Source organism: Python bivittatus, unplaced genomic scaffold, assembly GCF_059951505.1.
Source record: "Python bivittatus isolate LINGU-HERP-01145 unplaced genomic scaffold, Pbiv_v1 ctg000410_np1212, whole genome shotgun sequence".
Taxonomy (NCBI): domain Eukaryota; kingdom Metazoa; phylum Chordata; class Lepidosauria; order Squamata; family Pythonidae; genus Python; species Python bivittatus.
The window spans coordinates 2,119,150-2,138,414 of NW_028277067.1; the positions used below are offsets into that span (position 1 = coordinate 2,119,150).

The 19,265-nt window shown below is 38.6% G+C and overlaps 1 protein-coding gene across 1 annotated transcript in view; it reads right to left on the reverse strand.

Annotated features, from left to right (window-relative positions):
* Window positions 1-602: 602 nt before the first annotated feature.
* Window positions 603-19,265, reverse strand: part of C1QL1 (complement C1q like 1) — a 43,545-nt gene continuing 24,882 nt past the window's right edge. Inside the window, exon 2 of the mRNA XM_088143357.1 lies at window positions 603-3,566. Coding sequence (XP_087999483.1) covers window positions 3,387-3,566 — 180 coding nt within the window. The 3' untranslated portion in view covers window positions 603-3,386. The remainder of the gene's footprint in view (window positions 3,567-19,265) is intronic.

Genomic DNA, 19,265 nt, shown 5'->3' on the forward strand with positions numbered 1-19,265 from the left:
TATCACAGTTTCTCTGCACTTGGTGAGAAAAAAGACAAAAAAGATGTCTTTAACTTACAAAATTTGGGCCAAATGAAAACCTATAATTGAGAATAAAAAATACTAGATAGTCCAACATCCTTTACTCTAGGTTTGCTCTGTCTGTGTTGACTTAATTTGATAAAGATTTTTAGGAAACAGAATGATGTCCCACATCCCAATACAAAGTAGTAATCTCTCTGAGCACACTGTCATTGGACCAGGTGAAGTTTTTTAGATTTTCAGATTAAACACACTGTCTTTTGGAAATGCAGTTTCTTAATTTTGATGTACAGTATTTCCAATGAGTGGGGACAATCCAAACTAGAAAATTGTGCTGGCTTTTTGTTAGGATTTAATTACTGTGTAGGGAGATGGAGTATGTATTTATGGATATTTCAACATCTGCATATTTTCATATTCAATCTATATTTATGTATTTCACTATTTCATTCTTATTAATTTGATCATTAGGTACTGAGATATATTTACCATATATACAGTATTTCTATATGCAGTACATTTCTTATCTAGCAGTAAGTCCCAGTAAACTCGTTTGTAAAAACATACTATATTGTACACCGTATAAGACTGCACTGTTTTTATTTTTGTTTAGTGTCTTGGTTCATTCTTTTTTGTTTATTTTCTGGGTAACAATACGTCAGAATAAAGTAGCTTGTGCACAGTTGAAGTCGATCTGTCTTCATCTCGTTGCTCTCCATGTTGGACCATTCTGGCCATGCTAGATGGATGATTGTGGGAGTTGTAGTCCAAAACATCTGAAAACACTAGGCTCTGAAAAACTAATCTAAACTAATCATAAATGTTAATGAGTTACAAGCATTTCTGTGGGAAAAAATGGCAATAAAACATTTTTATGGAATTTGGTATCTCTGCTGTTTAATTTCACCTATGATGTAATATACCTTAATATAAAAATATTCTGGTCTCAAACTGTCTGAAAACAGCACGCTTTGATCTAATATTCTTGCCTCCTGCTTCCTGATGTATGGAAACCCTTTTTACATACTTGGTGGCAGTAGGAAATGTACTTTGCCTGTACTCAGAGGTACTGTATGTCTATCTGTTTTATGGTATAGGACCAGCATAGGCAGTGGTGTGTGGGAGCTGGCTTGTCCTGGCTTGCGAGAGCCAATTGTTAATTGTTCTGGAATTTTGTGAGACGGCTGAGAAAAGAGCAGAGCTGAGCCACCATACCTAGCGCACTGATCAGCCGTTTGGTGACTAGCAGCACTGCGCAATGGCGGCAATGGAGCTGGCAGAGTCAGTTGTTAAACATTTACCAGAACACCACTGAGCATAGGAACCAGCTGGAGTTGAGTCCAATGACCTCAGCTTGTTCAATTTTAGACTACAAAAACCTGCCAAACTGAATGCCCACACTTTATGCTCTAGTTTCTTTGCCAGTGTGGTAAACAGTTCATGCACAATCACAGAAACAAGAAAGATTTCTTATATAACAACTCCATGCCAAACCACCCTGCAGAGATCATTACCCTGTGCAGACAAGATGGTGTGCAAAATTAATTTGTAGTGTGTGTGAGAGTGAGTAAAACTGTACCTCAAGCCTACACCAAGTCATCCATTCTCATTACACCAGCTATATTGGGGGGGGGGCAGAAGTCTCACGAGTTTCACCTTGGTGGCCATTTTTTTTCATATTTTAAGTAAGAACTAACTAACTTGCAGGTAGAGAGATTTGCAAGGGGCAACCTGACAAATTATATTGAAAAGAGAAATGTGTCTGATGTGAGTCTGAAAATTACATGTACAACCCTGTGTCATTCTTCTGATCTTCTCAATCTTAATGGCTTGAGACTGGATGAGGACTCAAAAGCATCCTATTCTCCCTAGACCCCTCCATTCTGAAAAGAAACCACAGTCAACTGGGAAGTGACCTAGTGAAGAAGAGACAGAGACCCCAAAGGAAGATCCCAGCTTGAATTAAGCTCATGGAGTTTTTCTTCCTTGGTAAGAAAAATCAGCTTCCCCATCTCACCCTCTAAAAACTCAGCAACATAAGATTCTGTTAAAATGCTAAGTTACAATTGGGAAAGAAAGGAGAGAGATTATTCCTCAGTCTAAGAACAGTGGCAAGTTGCGGAGGGGGACATTAAGGTTACATTGTAGTAGGACCTATTTAGATAATATACACATATACTGCATGTGCAAACATGTGCATGTACACACACACACAAATGCATATGCATGAGTCCCTGGATACTTAATGGGATTATTGATTTAACCTGATCAAACCTGCTTGGGGGAGGGGGGGATCATGTAAGTTAACTTTCTCCAATCCTGGGTTCTCCATATGTATTGGAAAACTTGCATAATCTCCCCACCAGCACCAGACATTGGGTTGGGAAAGGCAAGATTATGGCTCTCCACTAACTCAGTTATTCATGATCAATAACCACATGAACAGTAACAAGCAGAACCGCTTGGGACTGCCCTCATGGAGGGACAGAAATCCAAGGTCAACATTTTTATACCCATTTGAAACTTGGCAAAGTAATCCTTTACCTTAAAAAAAAATCTTAATGTATGATTTAATTTCACTAATCCCCATTTTTCTAGACATTGTGAGAGCATTCACACAACATGCTGAACCACTCTAGTAGATTTCCAGGACCACGCGTGCTACTATTTTACCCTAGCGCCATGTGGCTCTTTAACTACGTTCAGTGGATTAATTTAGGCTAAACGACTCATCCAAGTTCAGAACAACCACCATTTCTGGTTGGTTTCAAATTCTTGCTCATGCTAACCAGAAATGGTGGTTGCTTTGGGTTCAGATGAGATGTTTAGCCTTAAGGAAGCCCTGGACATGGTTAAAAAGGTACATATAAGTGTATCTTGGGAGAGAGTAAGATGGCAGCACATATAGTCCCTTCATTGATTAGGTTAAGCATCCATAGCCTCTTACTTACATACAGAATCTACTCTCAATACAATAGCATGCAGCATGTCTCAACAGCTCCTATAGAATGAAAATGAAAATGCCTTCAAGGGCAATGAGATGATCAATTCTCCAGACTATATCTCCTCAAGCCTCACCCTGGGTCCTTGGCTATCTTTCTCTTCTTCCTCCAAATTAATACTGTTGAAAGGCTTAGTGATTCATGATGCAGAGGAAGGAAAAAGAAATGGGAATGGTGAAATCATCAGTTGGGCCATCCCAGTGCCCACTAGAGAAAAGAACAAAGTGACCCAACTCTGCTTTCCTATAGCTCAGGGAGGGAGACTGGCTGTATGCAAATATGTTGGTGTCAATGGATTCAGCAGCCAACTTTGCCACATGGAGAAATCCAGGGGGCTGGGAGTCAGTAGGGTCCCTTCCAGCCTCAGTCTGAGTAGATTATGAAACCTGAAAAGGTACTATATTTGTTGTTGTTGCCCCCGTGGGCTTTGCCTCCATCAAGCTTGATGAAAACTTCATCCCCGGCATCCAGGTGCAGGATGACACTGTTGCTAGCATAGTCGTAGTTCTGATCGGCGTCCTGCGCAATGGCACTGGCCCGCACCTAGGAGAGGAAAGGGCATAGGCAGGTTGGAGAGAAAGACAGAGGGAACGGGAACGGGGGCGGGGGGCGGGAAGAGGAAGCAAAAGGTGAAACAGTGGCAGCAATGAAAGTTCTCAAAGCTTTGCAAGAAAGGGCCAGGATTTGGAAACACTGACGAAGAACTGCATCTCTGCATCATTCCTATTTAGTTTCTGGCTTCCAAAGCAGCCCATTTTAATTCTCTTTAATAAGGGGAAAATGGAGCCACGGTAACCTTTCACTGCAAACTGCCAGCTTGATGTCTAATTTGGGGATATAAAAGTGCTAAATTTCTCCGGGGTGGAAAGCTACGTAACAGCCACTAAGGATAAGTATGCTCTTGGTTGCCATTTAGTATGACCAAGGAATAGTATCTGGAGGCTTCTAGGCAAATGAAGGATATGGGTGAGACCTGTACTAGGGTTGGTATCTGTGAAAGAGGCCCTCCTCCCCCAACGAGAGCCACCCTCACTAGAGAACCTCTTTGCTCCACTTTGCTCCAGTCATCCTTCAGTCTGGAAGTGCAGTACGAACAGCCACCGTGCAGTTGCTTGTCTTCTAGAACTGCATGCCGGGGGTTACCAGAATGGCAGGGGAGATGGAGGTTGCTGCTGCTGCTGCTGCTGCTGCTGCTGCTACTACATCAACTCGCCCCTGGATGAAAGAGAGGGGATCCACCAAAAGGAGGAGATCTGGAGGACAACATTAAACCTCTTGATCCTCAAGGTCCCCAAACCTTGGAGACATCTCTTGATTGGCTGTATGCAGGGAAGACCTGGCTCAATTTATAAGGGCTCCCATTAAACTTTATGGGAAAAATAACACTGCGTACATTTGGAACCACTATTCCAACCAGGAAACTGGGGTCACCAGAAGTGGGATACAGGTCTTGAAGGCAACCTTTCGTCTTTGCATATTTTTGCCATCCAATTCCATAAGAGAAAAAGAAAAACACTTCCCTTAAGAAAAAAGTGAAGGTATGAGCGGAACTAGACTGTGATCAGTTTAGCCTCAAGTGGCAGGAATTACAATGCACCTATTTAGCACAGAATCTAGCTCTACCTCGAATCTGGATGGTCCGGGCTTTACCAAGGGTTAACCTAAGTGGATATATGTATGCAAGCACATGTATGTATATGCAAATATACGTATGTATCATAATGTATGGGTATCAGCCATCCTTTACAGCCCTCCTCCCTCTACACCTCCTATATTATCTACCAAGAGGGCATGTCATGAATATATCAGAGAATTTAGAGGCTCACTAAGGAAAGTACTGTATTCTAGAATGCATTTATAGGGAGCAGGGTTAATAAGCTTAGGAAAAGGTGTTTCTAGTAAGGCTATAAACATCTAGAGGTTGAGTCATGGCAACTGGACTTCTTTTCTTTTGGCTTGATACATTTCTCTGCTTGGCCAAGCAGCTTCTTCAGTCTAGAAAGTTGGTTGGGGGGACCCCATAAATGTCTTCCAGGGCAGCAAAACCTATCAAACCAAAAGAAAAGAAGTCCAGTTGCCATGACTCAACTTCCAGATAATTCCACCTGGATGACTGAGAATCTTCATCATTTGGACAGTTACTAGAAGGCAGTGAAGAGATACACAAAATGCTAACCCTTGGCTGCCATCTAGTGGTCATCCAGTTTTTTTCAGCCCAGATCTGGTACCCCAGTTCTTAACTCCAAGTTCTGTAAACAGTCTGTGTTCTTTGACCCTTTACTCCGTGTGTTAGGGATTCAAATCCACACATGGGGCAGTACTTACTACTGTTGCCAGTGACCAAAGAAGCTGTTGGCCTGACCTCTGTGCCACTATAACTGCATCTTTACAAGTAGCCAGGGAAGGTATTGCAGCTGTCAATTCAACAAAATCAGGGCACTCACATCTGTTCCTATAAGATTATTGATTTTGGCCTAGGTTTTTAATTGGTACTAAAAATGGAAGAGTAGATTTGACATGGGTCTCAAAATCCAACCTCGACACATAAGAATAGAGTCATCCCCAATTTGAACACAGCCTCTATTTTGAGCAGTACCTGATGCAACCACTTGCCTCTCTTCAAGTCCAGTTCAGGTATATCCTCCATGCCAGAAAATCTACTAGAATGGTATCTTTGCCTTGATCATCTACAGGACTTAAACTCTGGGGCTGTGTTTGCCTGGCACACTGATCTACAAGCCAGCCAACCCATTCCAGCCTCATGGGTCATACAAACCCAGCCTCTGGAATCAGCTGTTGGTTCAGGGTGTTGTACAAGCTCAGAAAATTAGGTGAAATTGTGTAAATAGGTTGTTTTGTGAGGCCACAGCCTGTGTGTTATTTGCATGGGGTTTCTTCTTTTAGTTCATGGATCCCTCTGCCTTATATCTTCCCAAAATAAGTCATTTTGGGCTTAGAGAACAGGGTTAAGAGACAAAACAAATATGGGTTCTTTGAGTTTTTGTATCAGTGCTTTTCAAATATTTCCCAGAGGCTCCTTGAGTATTTAGAATGAGAACTCCCCACCCCCTAAAAAACCCCAAACCAATCAATTTATTTTCAAAGCAAGCAATTGGGTGCTTGCCTGTCACCAGCCTGATCAACTTGTTAGTCAGGCACAGATGGAGCTGCTCTGGTCTGCCCACATCGGTCCTCACCCCTGGCTTGGAGCCAAGACAGACAGGATTCCCCCCCCCGCCCCCCAACCCCATGTCCAAACAACAGAAGCAGCTGTGGAAAGAGACATTCATTTTTCACAGGTTTTACTGTAATTAAACTTGAACCTAAACCTGCTTTATGGCTGAAATGGGGATACTGTTCATTTTTAATGCTGTTTAATACAATATACTTTCAATTACAACCATAAACATAAAGGAACTGGAGAGAGAATTTACCATTCATTCCTTATGGAAATACAAAGTTGGATATATCTGAAAATATAAGCAGAATCTGTTTAATATCATTAATATGTCAGGAGACTTATTAGCCACAGGGACTATTACTACTTTTTGCAGAAAATAACCAAGGGGGTAAGACCATAGAGGTTAAAAATAACAACAGAACATTTATTGCTGACATTCGTGGGTTCTGTGAAACCATTATAATATGATTTCTTTCTTTCTCCTTCAAGAGAGGAAATCATTATGTCAGTGATCGTGCTGCAGGCTGTAGAACAAGCTCAGAATCTATTGCATCTAACAGAATTTTCACAGCTTAATGTTTTAACTTTTTTCTAAGTAACATGATTATAGTCCCATGAACAGAGGAACAAACTTTAAAATTTGACGCTAACAGAGAACAAGCTTTCATAGGTGGGTTTCAAATTTTCAATATGCCCATGTGACCCAATTCTTTTGTTATATTTTCCTTAATTCACCTTTCCAGCATGAAGATGCAGTTGAAAAGTCACACAAAAATTTCACCAAATATCTATATTAGGACCAAAAAATTACCTTTGGTAAATGAAATTGAACCCCATTTTTAAAACTGATGGTTGATTTTTTTCTGGCCCAAAACTATGAGTCCTAGCTGAGGAGAGTTCCAGAGTAAAGCATATCCAGAGCATTCAAGGACCTGTAATGATACTGATAACAATGCTGTGTGATGGATGAAGTATAATAAGCATCATTATTATGGGGGGAAAACACAACAGTTAACCCTGTGACTCCTCTTGCATAGCCTGCAGGGTTTCAGTGGGGCAAAAAGGGAAAGATGCTTTAATAGATAAGAAGTTTCTCTGAAGGTCTACCCCTGAATACAGTCAACACTCAACAGTGCCAACAGTCGCACATCTATGAACATTTGTGGAGATAATTTGTGTACTCTTAATCATGTGCCAAAGTGGAGTAGGGATCAAGTAGTATAATGTTGGGCTAGAAGTGGAAAGATTCAGGTTCAGATAGATCTACCCTCAGCTACTGAAGCTCACTAGCTGACGTTGGGCCAGTCACTCTATCTCAGCCTAACGTGCCTCTTCAGGTTGTGGTGGTGGTGGTGGGGGAAATGGGAGGAAGGAACACATATGTACACTGCCTTATACTCACAACAGAAAAGTGAGACATATATCTAACAAATAAAGAAATAGTTGAATAATGTTAATAATATTACCAAAACAGTTCATTCAAAACCATTTACTGTACACAGAAGTCTGCTATGGATGGCCACTTCATTATTCATCATGTATCATAAGGGATGCAGTAGAGTTGAGATGAATAAAATGGGTATGAACCGTTCAGACTTTGCTATGAAAAGCAAGGAAAGTACTTAGGTCATAGGAATTTGGTTCCAGGGCCTGAAAGGGGAAGAAATAAGGATGCTTTAGTACACAGAAAGAAAGAGAGGGGAAAGAGATAGGGGCTTCTTACAAAGTGAAACAAAACAACACTTAAACAAAGTGAAGCCTGAAAGGAAATCATGGAATTAGAAACCTTCCAAAAGGAGCGGGAGGCTATTCTATGGGGTAGAGAGGATGAAACAAAACTTCTGGGAAAAAGGAATAAAAGCTGTGAGTGCAAGGCACTTGACACAGGGTCTCCACCCGACACAGACTCACTTTATTTTTTATTTATTTATGCAATTTATTTACTGCTTCAGTCCTCATGAACTCTAGGAGGTTTATGGATATTAAAATAGCAATAAGAATAAAAATACATTTTAAAACTTCGATAACATCAAATAATCAGAAAAATATACACACAAAGACAGAGAAGCAGAAGTTAGCCTGAAAGCAGTGGGTAGAAAAGGAGAAAGCAAAGGAACCGATCAAAGCTTTATAGAGAGAGACAGGAATATTACTAATATTAAAACCATTCTCCCTGGGGCGCTGCATGCGCCCTGATGGCAAACCTCCCTGCGGCCAGGGTGCAAAGAAGGGGAGTTGGCTGGCAGTTTCCACCCATGAAGGGAATCCCCTTGTGGATTAGTTAGGGAAAATCAAGGCCAAAGAGATGAGAAGCACCCTAGGTGGGTCAGCTGAGAATGGACTGTGACCAGCCAAGGTGCAGAGCAAATTGAGCTGACGGGATCCAGGCAAGCTAGCAAAAGGGAGGTGCAGGAAGAATCAAGCAGGGCCAAGAGGAGGAGGGGGAGAAACTGCTCTGTGAGACTTCATACAAAGAAACTAAAGCTGTGAACAAAGTTTGGGGGTGGGGGTGGGGGTGGGGGTGGGGAGGCAGAGTTAGGTTGTGTGGATATGTATTGTGCTTCTAAAATGGACTGCCTGCTTTTTAAAGAGCTTTACTTATTTAGGTATTTATTTATTTATCCAATTTATATCGCCGCCCATCTCACAAGAAGTGACTCTGGGTGTGAGCTAAAAAGCAATTCATATACATACAAAACAATTGTTATTATGATTTTAAAAAATGTTAAAACTATTAAAATACACAAAGCTAAAAGAGAAAAAAAATATTGGGCAAAGAGAAGATATGAATTACAACGGAGCCACTGCAACATTTCACCAGTCCCCTGGGGTCCCCAGGCCTGATGGGACAACCAGGATTTGAGGGACTTCTGGAAAGTCAAGAGGGATGATGCCAGCCTCACTTCAGGGGGGAGGATATTCCATAAAGCGGGCATATACAGACACACACACACACACCATGCATTCTCTATGTGAGTTTTTTAGATCTGAGGGATGCATCTCTATTGAGTTGAGCAGTTACAGTACTGTTGCTTATAGTTAATGTACCTGTGAACCTATGTAATAATGTCTGTATTCAATATATTCAAGTGATTTCCCTTTATACAGTTTTTACTGTGATTCTGTGTGCCCCGCCCCACCCCAGAGTCTAGTTATGCTATGTTGTGATTTACATTGAAAATGAAATTACAGATGTAAAATACAATTGCAGAATAAGCTTCTCCAAAATGGACTAGCAAAACAGCTCCTAAAAGGGTTAGGGCTGCTGAGTCTTTAATAAGTTCTTTGCAGCTTTCATCTCTGCTGCTATTGCTTCAAAAACCAGAGTGTTAATTAACAGTCTCTTAATTTCATCTTCATTATTCAATTTCTGCTGCCTGTGAAGAACACTTTATTTCCTGTTTTCTCTTCACTATTTTTCCTTGTTATGTTGAAAAGCTACAATAATTTCACCGTTAAAAAAATGTGAGGAAACCCATTAAAGCCCCCTTCTGGCAGGAACAAGAAATGATTACTTAAAAGGTGAAGTTCAGAGAAAATTAATCAGCAATTCTGCTGCTTAGGTAAAAAGGAAGAAAGAAATGAAACAGAAAGAAGTAGTTATTAAAGCATGTTGTAGAAGACCATTTTAAATGGCTTTTGTTTCTGATAAAACATGATGGAAATATAATGGATGTAAGAGGCCCAGGCAGAGGGCTGTGGTTTTTTTAATTATTTATTTTAAACAGATACTTAATAGCACAATCATGAAGAAAAAAAAAAAAGAAACAATAAATAGAGATTTACTTTTTGCAGTATTATCTAATGTTACCTTGAATTTCTTGTTCAGTTTTACACAGTAACATTAGATAATACTACATATGAGATAATCTTACTATTACCATATTGGAACTGAATGATCATTAATTAATAAAAGTAGCCAATATAGTAAGAATCATCAATCAGAATAAATAATAACATTTTCTATCAAATTTAAAAACTATCCTCATTATGACAAAACAGGCAAGATCTAACATTGTAAACCCTTATATTAAGAAAAATCCAAACTTAAGATGTGGTACAAGTCCATGTTCAGAATTATAATCCATAAATGGTTTCCAAGTTAAATTCTATATCAGACTTGGTTTTCAAATACAGAGTTATTTTTCACATTGATGCATACTCCTACAACTTAGTCTGCCATTCTTCTAAAGAAGGGATTATGTGTGATTTCTAGTAAGTATCCTGGCAGCTGTTATTGTATACAGCGCCAACTCAATATAATTTGTAGAGATATAAGGGATAGTGATATTTAGCAGAAAAACAGCTAACAAGAAAGAGGTTAAGATTTGTTTCATTTTGTAATAAATCATCTTCCAGAATTGTTGAACTTTATGATATTGCCACAAATAGGAAAAAATGATTTGCTCTGATTATTCAATTTGCAGCAATTTTTGGAATATGAATTACTTATTTTGGCAATCAAGACTGGAGTAATATAGCAATGATAAAACATCTCATACCAGTTTTCTCTAAGTGTAATATTTGCAGTAAATTTGATAATCTTCCATTGATATTCTCATTGATTCATATTAATTGCCCTGTTTAGATACTGTATCCATTTGATAATACAATCCTTGACTTGTTCAGTTTCTGAATCATACTTTAATAACAACTTATAAATAAGCCCCAATAGTTGTACATAGTTTCATGTTATAAGTTTTTCAAATTCAATCAAATCTAAGTATTCTGCCTCATTTTTATAATTCCTGTTGAACAGTAATACTTAGAAGATATTGAAACAAATGAGGTGATTCTCACCATTCCAAAAAGAGAATTTTGAAAGAGTTCATCTTTATTTTATTAAATATTAAATCTTGCAATCTGTATGAATTGTTATCTCTCCATTGATCAACAATTTTGTACATTCATTTTCATGAAAATAAATATTTAATATTGAAGCAAGTGATGCTTGATCTGGATTTCTTCTTGTTCTATATTTATCTAATACATTTTAATAGACTGTTTATAATAAGATAATCTCTTACAGACTGTACATTCCTATTTGTATTGAACTAGAAATATAGATGTAAACCTTCTGGAAGTCCTGCTCCTTCCATAGAAGTAATACAGCCATAATGTGATATGATCCAATCTGAAATCCAAGTTAAACAACTGGTTTGGTAATATAGTTTAAGGTTTGATATTGTCTGACAACCTCATTCTTTCTTGTTTTACAAGGCCCTAAATTTAAACCCTAAATTTAATCCAAGACCCTAAATTTAATCCTTTATTTATCTGATCAAATAAAACTACTTATTTGTCTCTGCCACTTGTTTCATATCTTTTCTTCAATTCCTATTGGAATCATTTGAAATAGAAAGTTGATCCTTGATAAAATATCTACTTTTACTGCTGATATACTTCCTAACCAGGACAAGTTTAACTTCCTCTCTTAAAATATCTGGCATTTTATTTTTCCAAATCTGTAACTATTCTTAAATAAGCCTTTATTCTATTTTGTTAAGTAAATTCCCAGGTATCAGTTGTTTTAACAATGATACTGAACCCTGTCTGCTTTGGATACTGCTTTTCTTCTTCAGATAAATTTTATGTAATCACATATGTCTTATTAATCTGATATCTTGATACCAAATGATACTGCTATATATGTTCCATTTTTGATATTCCATTATTGATCCAAATACCCATTCTTTGAATAGGTAACTTAAGGACAAGATAATCAGCATATAATTTTAATTTGTGTTCTCGATTTGCCAATTTAATTCTTGAAATTTTATTTTTTTGCAGTATCTTCATTACCAATGTCTCTAATGCAAGAAAAGAAAAGAAAAGAAACGACACGACACGACACGACACAGGGGACAACCTTGTCTTGTCCCTTTCATTATACTACAGATTTGTGGTAAAAAATCATTTTCAATTATCTTGGCTTCTTCTTCATTATAAATGTTTTGTATCTATATAAGAAAACTTGAGCCACAATTCATCTTCTTCAGAGTTATGAATATGAAGGCCCATTCTAAATTATCAGAAGTTTTCTCCGTATCAAGGAGAATAATAGCCATTTTCTTGTTTTTCTGATTTATCAATAGCTTTCAAAATATATCTGATATTGTCTCTCATTTAACTCATTGTAACAAATCCTGTCTGATCAGGATATATTAGATCAGTTAAAAAGCCATTTAACCTCTTTGTAAGCATAGCTATAAAAAGATTATAATCTACATTCAATAAAGAGGTAAGCCTGTATGACTCTGGACAAGTTGGATCATCCCCCTCTTTGTAAATCAAAGAGATAAAAGCTTGTTGTCATGAGGAAGAAAGTACTTAAAGCTATATTCCGTTCATTACCTGGATTAAGTTTAATCAAGATTTCTTTAAAAGTCTTATAATATAATGCAGGAAAGCCATCTGGTTGATCTATAAGTTTCATGTCCTGTGTTATATGTAAGTATTCTTCAATCTTCTCCAGACTTGGTATGTTTTTTGTATAATGGAAAATAATTAACAAATTGGTTCATCATCTCCTTTGGAGTTGAGACATACCTTCTTCCATTCCAAATTGAAGTAACAATTCTTTTCTCTGCAGTTAATATGCCAAAAATTTGTCTGGTTCATTACCTCTCTCAAAATGTTTCTATTTGGCAACATTTATCACCTCATAAATTTCCTTTCTTCCATTAAGTCTACTTGATTGTGAATCATTTTAATATTTTGTTCTAAATCCAACATCAGGTTCTGCCTATGTCTTAATTCTACTTGCTTCAATTCATTCATCAATGTATCTTTTTGTTTTTGTATGGCTTTCTTTCTATTTGATGCCAGAAAAATAAACAGCTTTCTCATAAACACTTTAATGGAACCCCATACTGTGGATAAAGAAACATCAGCAATTAGTTTGAAAGAAGTTCTGAATATGAGTTAGAGCTTCTTCACTTCAATTTAATAGCTTCTTGCACTAATAATAAATTACATTTTATTAATTATAATAAAATTATAATGATAAACCACCTTTTCAAGCCTAAATTATAAACCACCTTTCAAGCCAAAAGTTCTTCTATGTAATCTTACAGTCATCATGTTGTGGTCTGTAAAATAAAAGCTGCAACTTCTGTGGCTAGATCTTGAATTAACAATGAACTAGCCATTGAACAAATGAAGATTTCTGAGAAAGTTTTGTGAACAAAAGAATAATAGGTATATTCTTTTTCTAAAGGACATTTATCTCCTTTCATCTGAAAGGACAATATAACATATAACCTGAAATGTTTGGAGGAAATTTGCTAGAATTCCTTCTGCACGAACCAGATTTATTAAGATTCATATCTCTAAGAATCAAAATTCTCCAATTTCAAGAAATGATTAGATTTTTTTCATAAAATTTTGTTTTGTTATTATTTGGAGCATAAATTGAAGCATTTGTTATTTTTTCATGTTCAGTTCTGAATCAAGACAATAAAAATCTCTCTACTTCATCTTGAATCAATTTTCCAAGTTCCATGATAAATTTATGATGTATATAACTCCTCCATTTTTTTCTACCAGGTCACAAATTTTTGACCTAAATGTTTACATTCTAACAAGTTGGCACTGTCTTTTTAAATATGTCTCATTTTTTAAATTAAAAAAAGTATTTTCCTTTTGAAATAGACTATTCAATTCATTAATATCTGTTGAGAATACTTTGATATGATCCATTAAGTCAGTTAGCCATTATGTCTATGAAGAAAGAGCTGCTGCTTGAATCCAATCCAATTTTTGATCCTCTGTCTGTTTTGGTTATTTTGGCTTGTTCGGTTACTGTTAATGACTCAAGCATTCTATTATCATTCTCTGTTGCATACACAAAGGCTTTGCTGCCATCCTTAAAAACCTCCAGATGAAATGGAATAACATGTCTGGGAGACAAGATGTTAAAAATCTCAAATCTCTTTTCTAAGTAAGTCTGGAGGATCATCTGATGAAACCTCCATTACTGGTCTCCATGTTTTAAAAGAATATCATACATCTTTTTAATTGCAGTATTGTGTCCTTTGTCTTAAAGAACAAAAATATGATGAATATATAATATGGTCAATTTCTTCTATGTGCTATCCAGGATTATATTCTGTTTGACGACTATCTAGATGCCAACCTATCAGCCTGGATTGAGAGCCGGACCCAGACGGATGTGGCCATGTGTGGGGGGGTTTTTCTGGGCTGCTGGTGTTGCAGAAGCATCCTTGCAGATGTGCCCTCCCCCTGCAGATTTCTACTCTTGGAGGGTTTTTTTCATAAGGAGTGGCCAAGAGAAGGACCATGGCAATGGCCAAGACAATGCTTGGCTATAACGTCTGGTGAGGATATGGTGAGCTAGACATCTTTGAAGGAGCGGAGATGGCACTGTAGTGAGATCAGTGACCAGATGGGGGTTTTCTGACTGGTCAAATCTCCCAGATAAAGGAGAGATCCTGAGATTGCCCACATGCACTCTGGACAGCTGTTCCTCATGAGTAGACTGCAGAAACTGGATTTCTGCAGTTGGCTTGTGAGCGGAGCGGCTGGGAGTTGAGGGATTCTATCTAAGCTCACAGCCTCAATGTAGCCAATACTGACATAAAGCTCTGCCAATCCTCATTTCTTAATCACTTTTAGAATTTGCTTCTTAACTGCTTTTTAACTATGAAGAACCTTCTGATTGACAAATCTTGTAACACACCAGGTGAGTTTGCTTTAATCCTTAGAGATACATTTAAGGAACCCCCCCCCCTTTTTTTTTTAATAAACAGCAAAAGGGTGGTTGGAATGTTGATTTTGAAAGTTATAAACAGAGAAAGGGACCAGATGGATTTGAAATAGGATTTTGAAATTAATCTTAAGAATCCTTCCCATGGGAAAATGCTGTTGCTTTGAATTCTTAAAAGGAAATTTGAATGTTGGACACTAGAGGAAACCAGAAAGAACTAAAGATTATAATTAAAGGGGAAGAACACTTAAATTTGACTTACTATCACAGAATGGAGCAAAATATTTTAACATTGGATTAACATGTATGTATTTAAATACATGTAACATGTATTTAACATTCATTGTACTGAAGGATATTTTTGAGCAATTGACTCAGAAATTAATTAAACTGTTTGCCATTATGGATAAACTATTTTTGGAAGATATTTTGGAAAAGGAACAAGTTTTATCTAACAAGACTGAGACCAATCTAAAAGTAGATTTAAAAATCACAAGCTACAAGAATAATATGGAAAAAGATGTTATACTGGATATACAAATGAAACTGGCATATATCTTAATAATTAAAAGAGATATACAAATGACTTGGATAACATATTGGATTTACAAAAGAGACCTGTTAAAGTTCTGAAGGAATTTGTGAGAAGGGATAAAGAAAAAATGAAAAGAAAACAAGCTCTAGGACATTATTTGAAGGGATTAAAGATCAAGATTGTCAAAAGTAAAAGGAAGGAATATAAAGTGGGTTCATTTGATTAAAATAGATGTTGTTATTTCTGGTAACCCTTAATGGACTTTTGCTGACTAGGATTGAAACATGAGGTTTTTAAGGATCTGTTCAAGGAAGGAATATAAAGTGCGTTATTTGATTAAGGTTAAAATAGATACATTGTTATTTCTGATAACCTTTAATGGACTTTTGCTGATCAGGACTGAATGATGAGGATTTTAATCTGTTTATAGATAAGAGATGAGATATGGGGTGAAGAGATTGTTGTATTTTAAGAGAAATCACCTTCTCTTTAACAAGTTGTTAAAATTGTTTATACTTGTGACGAAAGGGGAAGTTACTTCTTTACATATTTCTTTTCTTTGTTATATTCTTATTTTTTTGTATTGTCAAAGGCTTTCACGGCCGGCACACAATGGCTGATGTGGTTCTTCCAGGCTGTGTGGCCGTGTTCTGGAAGTTTTGTTTCCTAATGTTTCGCCAGCATCTGTGACCGGCATCTTCAGAGTGCAGAATTTTATTATTTTTTTTTTCTTTTCTTTCTGACTTTTTAGTTTTTCTTTTTATTCTTTTATTTTTTGTAGTTTGTATTTTTTATTTGTAAAATTGTAATCTTTAATAAAAATATTATAATCTTTAATAAAAATATTATAAAAAAAAGAGACAATGCTTGGCTGATTGGTGTCAGTTGGAGATGGGACACTGCTCCAGAGGTTGCCGGATGTGAGACCCTGTTCATCAAGTTGAGCTCTAGGGATCAATTGGGATTGTTGCTATTGTACCAGCCTCCCCGCTGTGTAGCAACCTCCCTGCCTGAGCTGCTTGACTCCATCGCTGGGTTGACAATAGAGTTCTCCACACTTATGGTTCTGGGGGACTTCAATCTGCTTTCATTAGGGGCAGTGTCAACCTACCAGGTAGACCAGACAGGAAACACAACCATATCAGTTAATTCTACTTTTGTAATGGTATGTGAGAAAGATCTTGAAAGACAGGGCGAAGAGACAGGGTATGGTCAGATAAGAGAGGACATAGCTCACAGCTACATAATGAGAGGAGAAAGAGGCTCAGAAGGGACCCTGCCTAACTTCCCAGGCCATAAAGGAGATGTGGGAGATTTGTACTTTCAGACTTGCAAGATTCTGTTAATGTAGCCTTACAATAAAGTAGAATTAGCTCATATAGTCATGTTTCCTATCCGGTCTACCTGGGAAGGCTGATAACTTTATTGTAAAGCTACATTAACAGAATCTTGCAAGTCCAAAAGTATAATTCTCCTGCCTTCACCTTTACAGCCCAAGAACTTAGAAAGGATATCTTCTGAGCCTCTTGCTCCATACACTATGCAGCTGCGGGCTATGCTGTTTCTTATCTGACCGTTCCCTAAGTAGTATCTCTTCGCCCCATCTCCCATGGTCCTTCCCACATACCATTACAGGTGGGGTCTGAGGCAGCTCAGGAGTTTATGGCTGCCATGATGGCCATGGGTTTATCCCAGGTCATCCCAGGACAGTGGCCACACACCAGATTTGGTTTCCCTGTTGGAGCAGTGGCAATGTGATCTGGTATTGGGAGAACATCTAGTATCCCCCTTGTCATGATCAGATCATGGTGTGATTACCATGGGATTTTCTGGTGCCACTATCGACTGCAGGGAGGCAGGACCTTTTAGATCAGCTTGACCCCAGTGACTGATAGATCCTGATGGATTTCAGAGGGAGCTGGGGGTTGTTCCTGTTGATCTCCTGCATGGTCCATCTGAAGCCTTGGTGGCCACTTGGAATAGAAGGGTTGCTGAGGTCTTGGATTGGACTGTGCTTATGTAACCTCTCTCTTCTTGTGGATCCCATCATTTTCCATGGTTCACAGATGAATTGAGGGAGATGAAATGAGAAAAGAGATGTCTAGAGTGCTGCTGGTGCACAACAAGGGATGAACTCAACCAAACATGAGTTAGAGCTGCTATTAAGGCCTACCATGTGGCAGTAAGGGCGGCTAAGTGGCAATACTTCTCTGCCCTTATTGGGTCTGCAGATAACCATCTCGCAGCCTTGTTTTGAGTGACTTGAGCCCTCTTGGGTAAAGGGAGCTTGGAGTTCCTCTTACAGAGCGGTGTGGAAGAATTTACTCAGCATCTGTCAGACAAAGTCACCTGAATTCCATCTTAGCTGGATGCCAGCCTTATAGCAGGCCTTAAGAGTGCCCAGGGTAGATTCTTGCCCTGTTATCTGGGGTTGGTTTGAACTTCTTGGGCCTGAGGAAGTGGATAGGATTCTTAGGACTGTGAACTCGGCCATCTGCTCTTTAGATTCAGGAGGCACTGGTTCGCCTCCTACTCAAGAAACCAATGCTGGATCCCACCATTCTGGACAATTTTCATCTAGTATCTCACCTCCCCTTTTGGGGGAAGGTGATTGAGAAGGTGGTCGCATAGCAGCTTCAGAGACCTTTGGATGACACGGATTATCTAGACTCCTTTTATCAGGATTCAGGCCTGGGTATGGGACAGAAATGGCATTAGTCGCACTTTTAGATTATCTCTGGCAGGAGCGGGATGGAGGTTGTGCATCCATCCTTGCTCTTCTTGACCTCTCAGCAGACTTTGATACTACTAGCCATGGTATCCTTCTGGATCAGCTCCAGGGATTGGGGGTGGGCGGCACTGTATTGTGCTAGTTCTCCTCCTTCCTCCGGGATTGGTCCCAGTCAGTGGTGATTGGGGAGGAGAGATCCCACTGTGAGACTAGGCTGAAGCTGCCATAACCTAAAGATGAAGCAGGCACATAAGCAGAGAGGACAAAAACCAGGAATCTTGTCTATGAGATCCCTTCGGGGAGGTAGATAAGAAGGAAGCAAGTCATTAAGGAAATAAAGAACCTGAACCAGACAAAAGAAGTTGGGCCTGAGCACATGGAAACCCTCACCGCAATCCCATCAACTTGTAAATCAACAAAGCAAGGACTTTTGGGGAGAAAAGGGGTCCCAAAGCCTGCCCACTCTGAGTCGTCTGAGCTGACTCATCTGAGTCATGTTTGGATCCAGACTTGGTGGCTTCCGTCCCTCTAGCTAGTGCCTGGCAGCCTAGTTGGGAAGGATAATGGGTAAGTGTGGATGAGCGTGCGTGCATGTGTGTGTGTGAGAAAGAGCAAATGTACCTTGCAACTAGTAACGTTTTGCTGTTACTTTAAATTCACTGGGTCTCCGTGTATTACAAAGAACCTCTTGTGCCTCAGAGTTCGGTTGGAAGTAATTTGTGTGTATCCCTCATTATTTCCTGGCTGTTGACCAGGGCTGTGTGTCTTGTCTGCTCTAGCTGCACCTATCTGGAAAACCCAGGTAGAAAGCAAGGGCGGCTGACAAGATCTGTGTGCCTCAACAGGCTGTGAGTGTGTGATTGAGTGACCATAAGCCAAACCTGGGAGCAGGGTGTGTAACGCCACCCTCGGTCCCTACTTTGTGGGGTTCCGAAGGGGTTGCTACTTTCACCTCTCCTTTTCAACATCTGTGAGATGGGTGGCTGTATAAATATGATGTATAAATAAATAAATACTTCTTGAATTTCTAATGATTCATCTTTATCTAACTCAAGATACTCTTTAAG